The sequence below is a fragment of the Triturus cristatus genome, chromosome 2_1 (genome assembly GCF_964204655.1).
Source record: "Triturus cristatus chromosome 2_1, aTriCri1.1, whole genome shotgun sequence".
NCBI lineage: Eukaryota > Metazoa > Chordata > Amphibia > Caudata > Salamandridae > Triturus > Triturus cristatus.
The window spans coordinates 225,208,111-225,226,643 of NC_140581.1; the positions used below are offsets into that span (position 1 = coordinate 225,208,111).

Here is an 18,533-nt window from a genome sequence, read left to right on the forward strand (position 1 = left end):
GCTTGGTAGTTGGGTTTGGGAGGAGGAGGCTAAGTCAGGTCTGCTCTCTATCTCTATTGGTATTTCTCTCTGTGAGCCAAGAATGAAAACCAAACCATTGACCTTTGATGTAAATGGAAGAAAGATACCGGTTGGATGGCGGAGTTTCAAACTGTGAAACCAGATAATCGGGAATCAATACTGGCTGTCCAAATAGTGTGATTCTAGGCAAATATTTAATTTTACAGCACCTCCTTTTTCTTTATTATCATACATAAGCACACTTTTAAATACTTGAGTTCCCGAGAGGAGGCGGGGGGAGGCAGAGTACTGACATCAGCAGACAGCAGACTCACAGCCTTTAAAATCTATGCCTCGCACAGCGGACGCGCGATAGCAGAACGCATTTGCAATAGCTGCTTGCATTTTTAAAACTGTTGGCTGAATATATTTTAAATAATTTTACATTTCCCTTACCTGCTCTTTTTTTGCCACTTGCTTCCCGGTCCACCACGGGTTTGCCCGCTTGTTGTGGAGGGAGCAGCGGTCTTCCGATTTCCGAGAGGAGGCAGGGGGAGGCAGAGTACCGACATCAGCAGACAGCTGACTCGTAGGCTTTAAAATCTATGCCTCGCCAGTCTGCGCCCGACCGGGGCCAGGGGCCACAATCCCTGCCCCTTTCTCTAAAGAAATAAGGAAATATTCCCCTAATTTTTTATATGGATTACGAAGGAGATCGAAAGCGGATTGCATCTCCTTCAAACCTGGCAGTCCCCTCATACCATGCCCTTGCTGTAGATTTACCTGCACTTCTCTACATAAAAGGCCACAGTCGCCTAATACTGCTATCAAGCTGAACTCTACCAAACAACCACTAGGTGGGTGAAAAGCTATTGAAGCTCACTCTAAAGAGTTTACATTTTTTTATCTAAATTGTAAATCCCTCACTAAGCATAAGGAGGATATTTTTGATCTTTTACATAACTCACAACCAGACGTAGTTTTCCTTATGGAAACTTGGTTACACGAAAGCTCCGGGCCTGACATTGCAGCGGCCCTACCTCCTACTTACACAATTGTTAGGAAAGATCGAGAAGATAAAATCGGGGGTGGTATTGCAATAATTTTCAAAAAAGATTACTTGTGTAAATGGGCGTCACTACCCTGTGAAGGTTGTGAAGCGGGTTTTTTTAGGCTTCTCCTTACACCTCAGTTCACGCTTACAGGCTTCATGCTGTACCACCCCCCTGGACCAACGGGGTTGTGTGCGGCAAGTTTTCCAGACATCATTGCTCCTTTTTTGCTTAATGCAGCCAACTTTACCATCGTGGGTGATCTTTATATTCACTTCAACGATCCTATATGCAAGATTGGCTCTATCTTGATTGCCGATCTAGAAGCTATGAACACGTTACTCTGTAATTCGGATCCCACCCACAGGGCGGGCCACCTGCTGGACCCCATCTTTTCAAACTTACCAAATATCTTATGCCAAACTGCTCTTCCCTTACTTTGGTCTGACAATTTTTTGGTAGGTTTTAAGGTGGTGATCGACCTACGGCCAAATAATTCTTTCATCTCCTTACCCAAAGTTAAGAGCAGAAATTGGAAGAATTTGTATATTGACTCTCTAAATCAACATCTTGCGAGTAATATCCTGGATATCCTCTCCATTAAGATTTTGGATGCAGATGCCATCTACACTTGGATTATGGCATCTGAATACCTGCCTCCCTACATCCCTTAAGAAATTAAATAACCATTGTCCTCCTGCCCCATGGTTCACTGAAAAATTAAAAACTGAAAAAACAAAATGCAAGACCTTGGAAAGATGCTGGAGGAAGGACTATGCTTTAGAATCCAAGCATAGCTATAAACTTGCTAAGAGAACACAATTCCCTATGCAAAGTAGCTTGTGCTGAATACGTGAACAAGACTATTGTATCAGCACATAATAGTGCTAAAGAGCTGTTTAAATTAGTTGGGGAGCTCTCGGGAGCAACCTGTCAACCGACGGCCCCCGGTGCTTGATCAAGCACACTGTGAAGTCGGGGCTAAGTTTTTTTTTTTTTTAAATCGAGAAAGTAGAGAAGATCTAAATAGAATTCGAGACGGTAACTATTAATGCTGAACAGCAAATAAAGAACTTATCCCTCACTCTAGGCTGTAGCAAGCCAGTCGGGCCCCCCGATTCTGTGTTTACTCACAAAGTAGCAAACTGGCAACCATTAGACTATTTGTCTTTTACTGGTATTTTAAATCGCCTTAAATCGGGCTCACCCAACGACCCACTCCCAGTCCATATTCTCCAAAAATTAAAATCCACCTCAGTGGATATCATTATGGAGCTACTCAAAGCTTCATTGAGGGAAGCTATCTTACCAGCAGAGTGGAAACACACAATAGTTCTCTCCCTTCTGAAGAAACCAAACGATGACCAGGCCGAACCTTCAAACTTCCGCCCGATTTCCCTACTCCCTGTTTTCTCAAAGATCTTGGAAAAACACGTGAATCAACTGCTCACGCAGTTTCTGGGATCTAAAAACATCCTGCATGTGTCCCAATCAGGCTTCAGAGCTGGGTACTCCACAGACACTACACTCTTGGGAGTCACAGAAACATTAGGTCAGATAAAGGGGAAACGGTGGTACTCATTCTATTAGACCTGAGTGACGCCTTTGACACGGTGTCTCATCTAACCCTTTTAAAGGCACTCCAGTCCCTAGGGATTGTTGGCTCAGCCCTAGATTGGATTAAAAGCTTCCTCACCGGAAGGACTTTTCAAGTTTTCTCCCCATCGGCTAGCTCTAAGACCTATGCATCTCCGTATGGAGTACCACAGGGCTCGATCCTCAGCCCTATGTAATTCAATCTCTGTCAGCCCTTTAGCCACCACTGCAGAAGAAGCTGGGATGTCTATCTTCTCTTGTGCTGATGACACCCAGCTTTTTTCTTTATCTTCTAATGAAACCTCCACAGTTTCATCCCTACAGGTAGGGCTGCATAAAATAGCCAGTTGAATGCACACTAACTGGCTCAAGTTCAATGGTGGAAAGACGGAGGTCTTGATCATGGGGGAAAGATAAAGATCTCTGGGGCTCTCACCATTGGCCACCAGAAATGGGTGAAATTCCCCAACCGGTGCAAACTGCACGCAATCTGGGCATAGTGATTGATGATCAGCTGTCCATGAGACAGCAAGTAGCTAAGACCGCATCTATTTGCTTTACCAATCTTAAACGGCTCCATAAGATACTTTGGATGTTGCCTGGGTCCACTCAAAGAACTGTGATCCAAGCCTTAATTATGTTGAGGCTGGACTATGGCAACATCCTAGATTTAGGAGCCAATAGGGAGGTAGTACGCAAATTGCAAGTGGTCCAGAACTCTGCGGCTAGGTTACTCTGTCATGTATCCAAAACATCCTCCATCACAGGTACTCTCCATGACCTCCACTGGCTCAGGATTGAGAACCGGACCAAATTTAAGGCCTTATGCTATATGCACAAGTTTAAACTTTGTCCTCTGGCGCCGGGAAACCTCCGGGTAGCTGTGCAATTATTATTATTAATAATAGCTATAGACGCACCTTTTACATCTGATTAAATAGACTAATGTTACTCCAGCTGTAATACGGATCTAGGCCATGTTTAGGGTTTACATGACTACTGACATGCCTCCTAGTTCACTAATAGCATTGTTGTTGGGGTGGCTAGCCATGAATGTTTCGAAAAGCCATCCCTTTTAATAGATGCCTGTCTATGCCGTCTTATAATCTGATGTACTATGGTTAAATGATTCTACATATTAATGAAATAAAATCTCTTCAAAATTAAAAAAAGTGCATCATATTTTACATTAGGTTTGCTGCACGATATACATGCCAAAAATGTTCATGGTTCAGCTTGTGCACAGACTCTTAAAGCCAAGCCTGACTTTTGGCTCGACTCTTGCTCCATTAATTTGCCTGCACGCCCTCCATTTGCGACTCAGGCTTAGTAATGGGGCCATCTGTCACTTGATAAAATGATTTATAAAAGGCGAGGACTAGAAACATGAAACCCTGCCCACAAGCAAGGGCTTCATGTTTCTAGTCCTTACCTTTGCAGTAGAGCCGAGGAAGAGTGTGTGCAGTGAAAACAAATTTAAAATAGGTGATCACCCCCTTTCCCACCAAATCTCACCAAGCTGCTCCCCTGGTCAAACTGACTAAAGTCCTCCTATAAATAACCTATACTAAATAGGAACAACCTCAATTAATTATCAATTGGAAAACTCAATCCTAAGTTAACTCGTTGTAAGATATGCCTTCTGTCAATCAGTATTCATTGAAGGAAACACCATTTCTGCCACAGCAGTGGAAAAGAATCTGCATTAATTGCAACAAACCACAATTTATTCAAATGGAGTTTCATATGTTTGTCACGAGACATCTCCTCTGCCTTTGGTACCATCCATTACCTCCTTGTTAGTCTTCCTCGCCACATGACTAACAAAGCTTCAGCTCCACACCAGAACCCTCCAAAGCAAAAAAGTCAGCCTCCCATGCCTCCCATCCCTTCCCAATATGGCTGAACCATTACACCCATGACCTCTGTAAGTGTCGGGCCGGCCCAACCCATCAGCCTGAAACTACCAAGCCAGGGAGGGAGGGAGGGATCGGAACTCATGTGGCAAGGAAGGCTATACTCGGAGTAATGAAGATTACCGGTAAGTAATCGGAGAATTACCTCCTCGTTAGTCTTCCTCGCCATATGACTAACAAAGTGAGCATATACCAAAGCCAAGCGGCTTCATGGAAACTCACAAGAAACCAACGGCCCAGAAGGGAAACCCACGAGAGAGGGCAAACCCAACAGATCAAACGAGTGGAAAAAAAAACCACCCAAGAGAGACAACCACGAGCCGGAAGAACCAGCCCGGGACAGAAAAACACCGGAAGGGCCGAAAACCCCGGATCCCCCCCAGACAAGAAGTGCCGCCAGAAAATCTGCCCAACCAAAGGCCGAAGGAGGACAGAGAAGGCACGGAACCAGACTGCAGGAAACCAAAAGCTACAGAAAACAGGCACCAAACAGAAAGCAGCAAGCCAGTCCAACACACCAAGACTGCCCAACGGACAGCCAAAAAGCGAGAGGGGGGCAAAAGCCCAGACAAACACCGCAACACCGCACGGTGAACCACCGACCACGAGAGAGTCGAAACCACCACAGGAATGGGGCAGCGGAACCAGACCCAACCCAACAGACCGTCAGGAGCCGCAAGAACGGATAGGGGTGCAAAAGGAACTCAGCACACCAACCGAACGACGAAGGGCACCACAACCCCACCTGCAAGGTGGCACACGAAACCCAGTCGCACAAAGGACCCCTCCGAAGGTGCGCAACACCAAGGAGAGAACCCAGGCAAGCACAAGGCAAAACAGACTCAGGAAGGAGCCGGAAATGACACCGAAGAAACCAGGTCACCAAGAGAACCCAACCGGTCAACAGCGAAAAGCGGAAAACCAATAAGACCACTCACGGAGCCCGAAGAGCAGAAAAGACCAGGCCCAAGGCCGAGCCACCAGAAAGGAAGCGAAGGAGCAGTGGCCCCCCATGTAGAAGAAAGCACCGAAAGCCCGGCAGGAAAGGGACACAGCACGAAGGCGCGAGACCACCCTGCACTGGGACCAAGCAAACCGTCCCAGGAACGGTCACAAAAACCGACAGGGGCGCACAGGGAGGAGAAAAGCCACAGGCAGAAACACACCAAAGGTGAGACAGAAGAGCAGGGCGAAAACGAGCCCGAGCCAAGTCAACACACCCAGGGAGCCCCCAAGCCAGTAGACCCCAGGATCAAAGAAGGACACAAAATCAACACCGGAAGCGTAAGGCCCCACCCCGCCCGGGAGAGGAGAACTGGGAAACCCAGCACCCCCGGACAAAAACATAACATGCGAATACGTAGAACGCACGTCCACCTCTGACTGGGGCAACATGGTGCAGAATAACAGAAGGTAGAAAGCGACCCAACCCAGTGGCACCCATACCAACGACCTCAGCTGAATGAAAAGCAGAGCGGACCCGCCGGGAACCGAACCTGTGACCCGGAGGCCGAACACAGGCCCCATGTAGCGGATGCATGAGTCCACCGAGCCCAAAAGCCCTGCAGGAACAAAAAGCAGAAGGCCGGGGCAGGACACAAAACCCGTGCCAACCGAGGCAGAACACAGACCAAAGAGCAACAGCTTCCAAGTCCATCAACCACAGCAGGAGAAGCACCCAGGCCCAGCTCAACAACCGAGACAGAAAAGAATGAAGCACTCATGGGGGTAAGGCCAAAGGCCCAGCAACCCCCGGAGACCTAGGTAGGAGAAAAACCGCCCAGAGATAGCACCAAGTGAAAGTGCAAGACCAGGGATTGAACACCTAATCTTCAGAGTAAGTGTCGTAGACCTCAACCAGTAGGCCAGAGTGACTCTTCCCGTAGGGCCGGTGCAAAAACCCAGAACAACCAAGGAACGGGCAACAGAAGTCAGACGGGAAACCCGCCAATAGGCGAACCGACCTACCTAGTATAGACCGGGAAAACAAGCACGCCCCACAGGGCGGCAAAGAGCCTCCGACACCCGGGACGGTGAAATTGAATGGAGGCCCCCTTCCCCCCATCCAGGAACCAACCAGGCCATACCTCGCGGAACTTTCAGAGAATGGACAAGAGCAGGTGCTCTAAGGGGGGGGGCCTAGCCATAGGGCCAGAACAGAAAGACCACTGGCCAACCCGGAGTCAGAGCGGAAGGGACACCCAAGGGAACCGGCGAAACCCCCACCAAGGCAAACCGCCCCAAACTGAACAGTCGGGGGCCAAACGTAACCAGTTGAAGGGGGACCGGCATCAGGAGGAACGCAACCCAAAACCAGAACACCAGAAAACAGGGGGGTGGGGACACCAAAGCCCCACATAAAACTGGAACCGGATGAACAGGACCCGCAGGAACAAGACCAACGAGACCGCCAAAAGCGACCCCGCAAGAACAGGCCAAAACTCACACCCCAACAGAGGCGTGTGCCGACCCCCAGTCCCGACCAAGCAGGTACCCCCTCCAAAGGGAGTAGAACAACCAAAGAGCCACGGCACCACAGATAGGAGCAGAGGAGCCCACTGGCCGAAAACCGGAGCGGCCCGGCAGGAGGTCGGACCCCAGAAACCGCGACAGAGGCCACCCAGGAAGGGAGGAGAGGCAACAGAGGGCCCAACCCCCAGGAAGCGAGGATAAGCATTGTCAGGAAGGGGGCACAAGAGTCGCCTGCCGAGCCAGGGAGCACAGTACACCCCCGGAGAACATACCACCAGGGAACGATCAGACCAGAACCAGCACAACCAAGGAGCGCAGGCTGGAACAGGACAGAAGGACCGCCTGCCAAAACCCCGGAAGGGAAGGAGAAACATGGGATGAATACAGCAAACCAAACTAAGCCGCAGGGCAGCGAAACACCGCTAAACGCCAGAAAAAACACCCGGACAAGACCCCATAGGGCCAAGGGGCAAAAGAAGAGACTAGAATAAGTAACAGCAAGTGACACAGCACCACCAGAAGCGCGGAGCACTATATCAAGCCCACAGCAACAGGTATCCCCAGGCGGCCACCCATCCAGGGACTAACCAGGCCCGTACATGTCGAACATCCGAGAACAGGCGCATTCAGGGCAGGATGGCCGTAGGCCCAGGAAGGTCCCCAAACAGCGATACGCTGAGCACACCAGAGGGAACGGACAAGTGTAACAGTAAAGCGTGAACACCCCGAACAGGGACACCCGGCACTGAACGACAGACTGATACAGAGACCCAACGGAACGGCACTCAATGTAACGACCTCAGGAGGAAAAAGGCAGAGAGGCCCAGCCGGGATCGCACTGGAGAGCAAGAGGGTTAAGCCAGGCCCCTGCAGCAGATGCACTATACCACAGAGCCGGCAGATGTGCCAAGAAGCAGGGTAGACCCAGAACCACAAGAGAACCCAAGAGTAGAGTGCACCTCCAGAAGGAGAAAAAATCCCCAGCAACAACTACGAATGCCGTGAGGCAAGCACAAACCCAGCCCAGTAAAGCGGTGCCAATCTACACATGAAACAACACACACTAAGAATACGTCGTTCCCGCCATAGCGTCCAGGGACATAAAGACCCCAAAAACAACGATGAAAAATATTTCCCAACCTTACTGAAGGAAATACCATTGCTTACACATTAGGCTGAGCAAACAGTGACATGGAAAGAGCAAGGTTTGAACACCTAATCATCAGAGTAAGAGTCTAAGACCTCAACCAGTAGGCCAGAGTGACTCTTGTATCCCAGCACAGTTACAGGACAGTAACATATCCTGCACCGACAGTCAGGTACCAAAATAGGACAAACATTAAATAGGTCCTTTCGAGAACAGAGCCACTGACGTGTAGAAGACATACAGAGGACTGTAATTACCCCGTCTGTTGTCACACCGGGACACCGAAATGCATAATATTACTGAAGGAAATCAAAAACAAGGGACAAATAGGACCAGCTCTGTTCCACCGCCGGGTGGAAACCGGGAAAACAGCCGAGAATGCAGAAGCCGGAAGCAAAAACGCGGAGCCCAGCGGAAACCAGGTTAGTCATGTGGCGAGGAAGACTATACTCGGAGTAATGAAGATTACCGGTAAGTAATCGGAGCATCATGCTGCACTACTGGAGACTGGAAAACCTAGGAGTATGGGGTATTGTCCTTTAGTGGATTGTCTCTTCCTCTCTACGAAACTTATCATATCACTTTCCCTTTTCTCCCAATTATCTTTCCCCTCCGAACCAGAGTCCCAAAGGCTCCGCCTGCACGCCACCTCACCTCTTCTACTCAAGCGCACTAATGATCTGCAGATCACGCCAGTACCTGGAAATCCACCATTTCTCAATTCCCGCAACACAGGACATTGCCTTTGAAAGGCTAACTAACTACTTCAAGCTAAGCATGTATAAAACTGAGCTAACAGTTTGTGGAAACTGAGCCAATGACAACCTGTACCCAACATGGCCTAAAGAGCGTGGGCCACCTACAAAGTAATGGATCCTGGGGCGATTATGAACTCTAATCTCTGCGTTGTTGCTCATGTTAATGAAGTAACCCAAGGACCTTTTTTCTACAAATGGGATACCTTCATCTAATTATACCTGACCTAGGTTTCTTTAAAAGTGTACGTCCTATAATTAACCCATTACTCTTTAGTCTAATCTAGTCTAAATATAGGAGGCCATCTGATTAACAAACTACCCAGAAAATGTAGTTCTTTAGGGTACTCTTTACTTGTACCTGGAGACAACCAGCCATCAGCTCGAACACCACAAGGCTTTTAAAACAGAGTAAGAACTTTTAGAGGAATATTTACATGTGGGACATCAACAGGTTTGAGTACTCATCTAATTGCTCCTACTGCATTAGTGTTTTATAGTGGAAAGATGTGTCTTGGTATTATTCTAACAAAAAATGCCTGAAGTATCAACTACTTCAAACAAGAATTGAACAGTCGGGGCTTAGAGATTCAGACTAAAACGGACTTTCATTAAGGCCTCAAAGATGGGTCATATCAAAGAAATATCATCCACGCCTGCTCTTGCCTAGCCTATATGTTAAAGAGCACAGCCCTAAGTGGCGTCACCAGGGGCACAGAAGAGACAGAACCTATTGTCAGTAAAATCTTTGTAGATGGGTGGGTAAACCTGCAATCCAAGAACTGCAGAAACGAGGTTAAAACTCTGGGATCATAGGTGTTTTGCAAACGCCTACACAGTGCTATATGATACATGGAGGCCTGCAATATATTTTTAAACTGTGTATTTTCTTATAATACTTGTGAAGCTACAGTCCCTGTATAGAAGCCGGTCCCTCTTACCTAGAGACTTGAAACATTCATCAAAACATGAGTGACGATAGCTGTTTTTTACACACTATTCCATTCACCTTTCTGCAACCTCTGTAAAACAATGTTATGTACTGTTTGAAAATGAACTAAAACTTTCAGTAAAAAAGGGTTATAAAAAAAATGAGGTCTCCAATTTCGTGTTGCAGTAGAGTTGCGATGTCTCTAATCATCTGTAATAATGGCTGCTCTATTTTAATAAGATATTATACAAGTGATTCCATAATGCCTGCTGACAGAGCGAGCAGCAATGTGAAAGGCAGGTAATACAGCTATAGCTTGAATAACAAAAGAAGTGGCTTTTCCTTCTTATTTTTTGTTATAAAATGAACAATGATCTGCAGAAAGGAGATATGTATGGGAAGTTTGTTGTTTCATATTCCATAGGTATCATAGGAAACATAGAAGCTCTCCGGATGTTTGTTCACCTTCCAAGCTATAGAATGGATTAATCGGACCTATAATAAATGAATTCTAATATTTTTGCAACAAATTACTGTTTTTTGGGGTGTTAAATTTCGCACTACAGATTTCACTTTTATTCTTTCCTACCTGCAACCATACTTTCATTTTCACGTGAAAGAGTTGGAGACCAAGAATTCAAGTGGTTTGTTTGAGGAGTGAAGGTGTGACCATGTATTATGAGAAATAAAATACCCTCTGACTTAAAAGGTTATAGCTTGTCACCTTAGAGTTCCATGGCCTTATAAGGCCAAGGAACTCCGAGGTGACTAGCTATATCCTTGCCTTCAGCCTCATTACTTTATATGATTATAGAACTCTCCTGTGGCTTGCAATATCCTTATAATGTACAGCAGGTCATACTTTATCCCACATATCTTGCAGTTGGTACGTCACAAGTAACCAGTAATAATAAAATTACAAAGTAACTCTACTGTAATAAGTTAGTACACTTTAGGTCGAACGTCAAAACCTGGCACCAGAGCCAGCAGACAACGTGAATAGACAACAGAGCAGAATTACAATTGTAAAAAGAACTTCTGAACTTTTTCCACTATAAATAAACAGTCCTTTGTAGTAATGAGACCTTTATAGCAATGTGCTCATTTATTGCACGGCTACAGTTCATTAATCGATTTATCAGCATGTTACAACACGTGCTAAATTACAGCAGCTTTTAGGTCTTTTAGATCTTTAATTAAAAGTTTGATTTCAAGCTTACGGTCATCACGTTTAGGCAGCGGCATTTTTTTGTCTTCATTTTGTGGCAAAAAAAATAAAAATCTCACATATGTGCACCTATACACTTTAGCCGTTATGTGCACATATGTCACCTGCACTCACTAAGCCAAATATTACCATTGTATATGTACGGCCTCATTCTCAAGTGTGTACTTGTACGTCATAATCTCACCTGTGTTCACCTAGCCTCATCTCACCTGGGTGTGCCTAGATCTCTTACTTGTAACTACTGGTGTCATCTGCATCCATATAACATTACTCAAGTGTCTGCACATAGAATTCCCTGACCCAAAACATGTCCAGCCTTAAACGGTGTATCCTGATGGCTCTGATGTGTGTGAACCTAGCCTTTCTAACCGGTTTGCACAGAGCCACACCCAAGCAACTCACCTAAATTGGACATACTGGTTTTGTTTGAGTCACCTACCCCCTCTCACATAGACCTCGTCTATCCTGTGGGCACTTCACCCCACTTGACTGTATATAACTCCTGCTAACCTATAAGCGCCAATGACTCGAAGGTCCATGTGCACTATGCCTCCATTACCAATGTGCACCTACTTTTTATGTGGAGCTAACCCCATCTCACCCCCTTTCATCTGTTAATAAAAAGCCTCCTATAACCTATGTACTTGGATTCCTCTCTCGTGTGTACTAATGGCTCGTGCACTCTTATGCCCAGCCCCTTACCTGTTGTCTGTAGACTCTTTGTACCTTAACTATGCTACTCTAGATAAATACAAAAAAAGTGGTTTCATTTTGCGCATGCGTAAATTATCAGCATAGTTTACACAGGAGCAAAATGCATGGTGTGCACAGGATCTTGTCCCACAAAAAAATTGTAATCATAGGGTGTGACATGGATGAGATTAGTGTAGAATCTTACGCATTTCTGATTTATAGAGAAATGCACTGGGATGTGCACCTGATGAAACTCTAGTTCCCCTGTGGCAGTTCTGATCCAGTTTCAGCATGGGAACAAGCACACAGCGCAGAGCATTCCCACCCTCAGCTTCGAGGGCGAAATGTAACTAAGCATTGACAAGAGCTGGCCCTTTGCAACTGGTAACTGTCAATTCCCCGCCTATGGGTAAAATGGTTCTATGGGTGAAAGGGTTCTATGGGTGAAAGGGTTCTATGGGTGAAAGGGTTCTATGGGTGAAAGGGTTCTATGGGTGAAAGGGTTCTATGGGTGAAAGGGTTCTATGGGTGAAAGGGTTCTATGGGTGAAAGGGTTCTATGGGTAGAAGGGCTCGAGTATCAGCATGGTCCATCGCCATCACATTGTGGCTCCTTTCTATTAATACATTGAAGGGCTGTCAAACTAGGTTGTGATTTTAACATCCAGACAGCAGCACTAATAAATCCAGAACTGTTGCATCTCACAGTGCTGTAACATGCATCTAATTTGACCTAAATATGTGAATATCTCATGTGAAGAACCAGAAAACCGAACCAGAAAACCGCACAAATATACGTGCAGTTCCTTGAAAACCCGAAGCTGTGGGAGTTAGAACTATGGAGTCGTCCTTTGGAGCTGGAAGCGCACAAGTCCTGCGTTTAGCTCAGCATTCTGTGACTAGTTGCTAATCTTCCCCCATTTTAAATGCAGAGGTATGAAAGTAAAACACAACACCAGGACTGGGTGAATTACTCCTGCAAGTCATGGGACAACTGGAGAGCTTTGCAGCTCATTCACATTTTGCTTTACTTCCAATCAAGTGCTGGCAGTCTGAACAGTGCACTTACGGCAAGACGCATCACCTTCCCCCACCCTGCCCGGCCCCTTAAACCGGCACATAGAAACGTATTTACTTCAATTGCTTAATAGAATTGCTCCATAAGTTCTCATTTTGACGCTCCACCCAAATCCCGATAATCAGTCTCTCACAGATATCTAAACAACAACAACAATCTAAATAGCTTTTCAGCACTTAAGGAAACGTCACTTAAAAAATGACTAAGTTAAGGTGCACTAATGTATTTGCTTCCAGACTTGTGGCAGCAGTAGTCTCTCTGATTCGGTTATTAACTAGTAAACAAATTAATTTAAATCGTCTCAAAGCAAACGTGCAAGTACACTCTGCTCCTTTTTGGGGTTCATTCTCGGACTTCCATAAACAACGATGCCCACGATGTCGGTCAGCGCATGGACAAAACGCCATACTTCTAGAATACTACCGCACCACTGCTGAAAGAACGGAGCAGCAGGCCCGACCTCTGCTCACCTTCATCTATCAGTTAGATTTCTGCTGCCTCGCTGATTAAATTGCAGTAGGTGTTGCCGAGTGTTAACAGTGAGGCCAACTAACTCGAAAATGAAACCACAAACTTCATTCAACTTTCAAAACCGAGCTGTACTATCTTAATATTTAATATTTAGTAAGAAGTGATGCAACCTCATGGGGCATTGAAACCAACACCAGGGGACTCCAGTCAACCATGGATTTGCTTCAAAAAGGGGAACGCAAGCAACAAGCCGGGGGGGGACGCAAGCAACAAGCCGGGGGGGGGGGGGGGACGCAAGCAACAAGCCGGGGGTGGGGGGGGGGGACGCAAGCAACAAGCCGGGGGGGGGGACGCAAGCAACAAGCCGGGGGGGGGACGCAAGCAACAAGCCGGGGGGGGGACGCAAGAAACAAGCCGGGGGGGGGGGGACGCAAGAAACAAGCCGGGGGGGGGGGACGCATGAAACAAGCCGGGGGGGGGGGACGCAAGAAACAAGCCGGGGGGGACGCAAGAAACAAGCCGGGGGGGGGACGCATGAAACAAGCCGGGGGGGGGGGACGCATGAAACAAGCCGGGGGGGGGGACGCATGAAACAAGCCGGGGGGGGGACGCATGAAACAAGACGGGGGGGACGCAAGAAACAAGCCGGGGGGGGGGACGCAAGAAACAAGCCGGGGGGGGGGGGGGAACGCAAGAAACAAGCCAGGGAGACGCATGAAACAAGCCAGGGGTCACAGCTGCCACCCCTAAATGACATCAATGCCCCTGAGGCTATTTGTGGAGGAGTCAAACCATAGCTGCTCATACTGTAGTAATAACCCTGTTCCAATTGGAGATAAGTAACGTCTTTCACACACACAATTTACAACACATGCCTTCCCTGGCACTCCGCATTCAAGAATAGATGGGTCCTTCACATACCTCTAGTCAGAGTCTTCTGGCGCTCTTCGGTCTTCGTGTTGGCCTCATTCTGTCCAGGCTCAGCAGACTCCGGTCTGTCCAACTCATCCTCCGTTTCATCATCACTATATGGCATCACCTCATCGTTGGGCTCTTGGGATTCCTCATCAAATGTTGCATCGAAGTCCCGGTCCATATTTGAATCCCTGAAATCCGGGTCCATTTTTGGATCGCTGAAGTCCCGGTCCATATCTGATGGGCTTCGGGTTGGTGAAGACCTTTCAAATGTAACAAAAAGAACCAGTTAGCTCTGCGAATCATACTAACTACTGTTTGAGGATATATTTTGGGCTGAACATAGTGCAAAAATGCATCACGTTAAATATTTACAGACTCAATATTGGCATCTATAGATTTTACAGTTTATTGAGCAATACGCAGGTAAAGCCAAAAAACACTTTAAATACTATTATAATAAGTTAAGCAAACATATTTAAAATATACATAGACATTCTATTTAAAGCAGGATGTGGTTGCAATAAGCTTGCAGCTAAATTGTCAAACGTAAATCGATAACGAAAAACCTCCATGATGCAGAACATGTACTCTACGCTTAATCAAATATTTTCTTTTTTATTATCTCTTTACATAAGTCAGCAATAATGTATGCAAGAAGAAAGAAACCTGTGATACTCTAGATAACATCACAACACAGGACAACATGGTGAGAGGCCATTTTAAGAATGTATAAGGCAGTAAGTTTTACTTAATGCACACTACAAAACCTATGGCTGTTTGTCTTGACCGCAATTAAAAACGTGCTGGCATCAATATGTCTAAAATTACAGAAAAGAAACAGGATGACTTTTTTCAAAGTCCTAGCTACAGAAAAAGAATGGTTCAAATATGGAGAAAAAAATATCTCTATTGCAATGAGAATTTGGTGAGGATACCTTTCATGCTTCGTAGGTCTGATTGGATCACATGGATATTGAAACTAATGGGATGGGGCAGCACTGCACTAAGATGACAACCCTGCCCAAACCGTCCACAGTGCCATTTGTGTTACAGTCTCCGTACACTTCTATCACCAAAGAAGCTCATCACATCTTTTAAAATACCAAAAAGGTGAACGTGTGAAGCATCCACACTTTGATAAAGAAGCCCTGCTCTGCACAGGGTCATGTCCCTTGTTGGGACAATTCACATTAGGTGAGTATTTGTTCTCCTCAAGTAAAAAACACAGGATGTAGGTCTGTTCATGTACCACTCATGAGATGATCTACATTTGCACCTTACTCTGTAAGGGCTTTGTGAGGGATTAACTAAGAACGCTCCAAGACCCCTCCACTATCTGTAATGGTTCCCAAAGGGGGGACTTGCCGCATCTAAAGGCAGCTGAAGCTCAAATGGTGTGCCTGTGACTCTCTATGGCAGGCCTTTGCCCACCTCATTTCTCCATCTGTACCTGGAGGAAGTAGATTGCATCCTTGGTGAGAGCCCACTACCTCGTACGCCATGGACCTGGGTGAGGGGGTATGTGTCATCGCATGATCGCAGCTCTCAAGGGCTGCGACCTCCAACACAACTCAGATCTATCTAACCCTCCCTTCCCGCCCCCCTAAGCAATGAACTCAGACTTTGATGGGGAATGCCATGGAGGTTCTCTCCACCGTTTGATGTGCACTCAGGATATGGACATGGTGTCTACCTGCAGATGACACTAAAAACAGACTATAGCATGGTCATTTTGCTTGCCCAATCTGCCTGACTTGTTAGAAAGAGAAGGACTATACAACTATTTCCATCCTTTCTCGGTGACTAGCAGGAAGGTCATTCTATATTCATTAACTGCCATTCAATTTTCCCAGCTCCTTTTCTAATTCGATAATCGAAGATTTTTTTATGGTTCAGTTTTTGTTCTTTCTTTACAGATAGTATACGCATTTGACTAAAAAGAGTCTGCAAACTTTACACTAATTAAATTAACTCTTAGGCTAATTGGAACAGTTAATATGTTACCACACCGAAGAAGTCTCTGGCAGAGATCCCCAATGTGATAATGTGCAGGAGTATCTATCTGAGATTCTTCCAGCAATATAGGACTCTGCTTTACGGTCCACAAGATCACACTCTATTGCAAGTACCGAAAAAACAGAACACACACAGGCAGTACCCGGTCCCCTTTTTGCCAACCTTTTTTTTAAACAATTTATTCGACAAAACAGACATTTCTCAAATAATTTGATCAAGATACAAAGATCACAAACCTCACTACAAATTCTACCACTGTTAACCAATAACGTAACCTCTTAAGGTCGTGCTCCTATCACATAATGCATCACGGTGTTACAATTGTAGTCTACACACCTCTCACCTCAAAGTATACATTTTCAGAATTTGCCATTACATATTCTCCATTCCAGATATACATTTTCAAAATGTGCTACTGCCTATTCTCTATTAAATTACTTTTATGTACATTCCTCTCCAGATACATCCACTGTGTCAGGATCTTCAAGACATTCGAATAAATTACCCCATGCTTCAGCCCAGTTAATTGATACCCTTCCTTTCCTTACTTCTCTTTGTAACACAGCGCTCTCATAGCCTACCTACCAAATCAACTTCTTCCATTTTTCAACCCTGGGGATCATACTAGCTTTCCCATGAATAGCAATCCCGCGTTATGCAAGCACCATGGCAAAGTCAATAAATCCTGTAATATTTTTGTACTTGGCAGATCTAAGAAATCCATCTTTGCACCGCAATACGTCCTGCAGCCGATAGCGGCAGGGTCTTCAGAACTCTACACATGAGCTGAGACTTCTAATGGCCACACCAATGTTACCCTCCAATAGGTCAGAGGTTTACGTTACAATCTTACCCCAAGATATTTTAGGCATGTTCCCTCCCATGTAAGCCCCATAGATCCTCATCTTTTAGTAATGGAAACGGGTGAGATTTACTCCAAATAAAGCATAGACCAGATGCTTGCCCAAAATGTTTAAACAGGTTTAACACGTGACAAATCTACATTTGCATCTTTAGGAAACAACAACAGATCCTCTGCATAGAGAGCTGAGTAATGCACAATGCCCTGTCCCTTGCAAACCCCATCAGCTCTTGTGCTTCAAGCAAGTGGTTCAACTGCAATAGCAAATAATGAGGCGAGGGGGCAGCCTTGCCGCGCTCCTCCTCCCACCACACATTTTTCTGAAAAATATGTAACAGTCTGGACTCTGGTATGAAGGATTGAATACGGGAGTTTAGTCCATTGGACAAAGCCCAGCTCAATCCCCATTTTATTTAGCACCTCAAAGAAAATGCCAGCAAAGAGTATTGTGGGCTTATTCTATGTCTATTGCCACTTTGTCGTTCCCTTCAATTTTGACTTCCATAATCGCCAGGACCTTCCTGATACTGTGTGCTGTATTTCCCATGGGATGAACCGATTGATCTGTGTGTATTAACTTGGGCATTAATGGTAGCAGGCTTGTTGACAGGATCCTACTAAGGATTTTGTAATCTAAATTAATCTTAGACAAGGGTGCTATGCCTGTATATCCTCAGGAGGCCTTCCTGGTTTTAAACAGCGGATTACCAATGCCTCCACTGTTGTGGAGGTCAAACATCCCACCTCTCGGGCTGCAGAGTAGAAGGTAAGTAATATCGGTGCCAACTTCTCAGCATAAACTGCACAAACTTCTACTGGACGTCCATCCGTCCTAGGAACCTTCCTTCTAGCCATATGTTTTATAGAGGCGTGCACTTTCTGAATGGTAATATCTCCACCTAGTCCTCTCATTTCATCACAGGAGACACTCCGAAATACAGTATGCAACACTAGAGGGGTGCACATAACACTTTACAATAGTCCCTAAATCTACTATTGACACCCTCATGTGTATAGATGATTTTGCCATCCTCTGAGTCCACCTCAAGGATTTGAAAGCTTCTATTTCGGAGATTAGTAAATCCCCCACTGTTTGTTATACAATGCCTCTGAATGACAGCTTTGAACACATCAAAGGAGATGTTGTCGAAGTCTCATTATCTAGGAAGTAGTTCTGCACAATTTCTCCGATAGTGTGGAAAAATGCAAAACACTCCAAGGTCTCCATCCACAAACGCCAATCTGGTATCGGGGGCCACTATCGATTCCACCCAAACGATAGCAGAACTGGATTAGGATCTGAGACCATCCTGCATAAGTACTCAACATTTCGTACCTCACTATGCACAACCAGGGGGCACACACACATGTATCCAGATGCACATGTAGATCATGCATC

The 18,533-nt window shown here is 45.8% G+C and overlaps 1 protein-coding gene across 2 annotated transcripts in view; it reads right to left on the minus strand.

Moving 5' to 3' along the window:
* ATP8B1 (ATPase phospholipid transporting 8B1) overlaps positions 1 to 18,533 on the minus strand; it is a 546,944-nt gene that overhangs the window by 399,283 nt on the left and 129,128 nt on the right. For both annotated transcript variants that reach the window (XM_085630200.1, XM_085630201.1), the window contains exon 2: positions 14,260 to 14,516. In XM_085630200.1, the coding sequence (XP_085486326.1) occupies positions 14,260 to 14,488 (229 nt within the window). In that variant the 5' untranslated portion in view covers positions 14,489 to 14,516. The remainder of the gene's footprint in view (positions 1 to 14,259; positions 14,517 to 18,533) is intronic.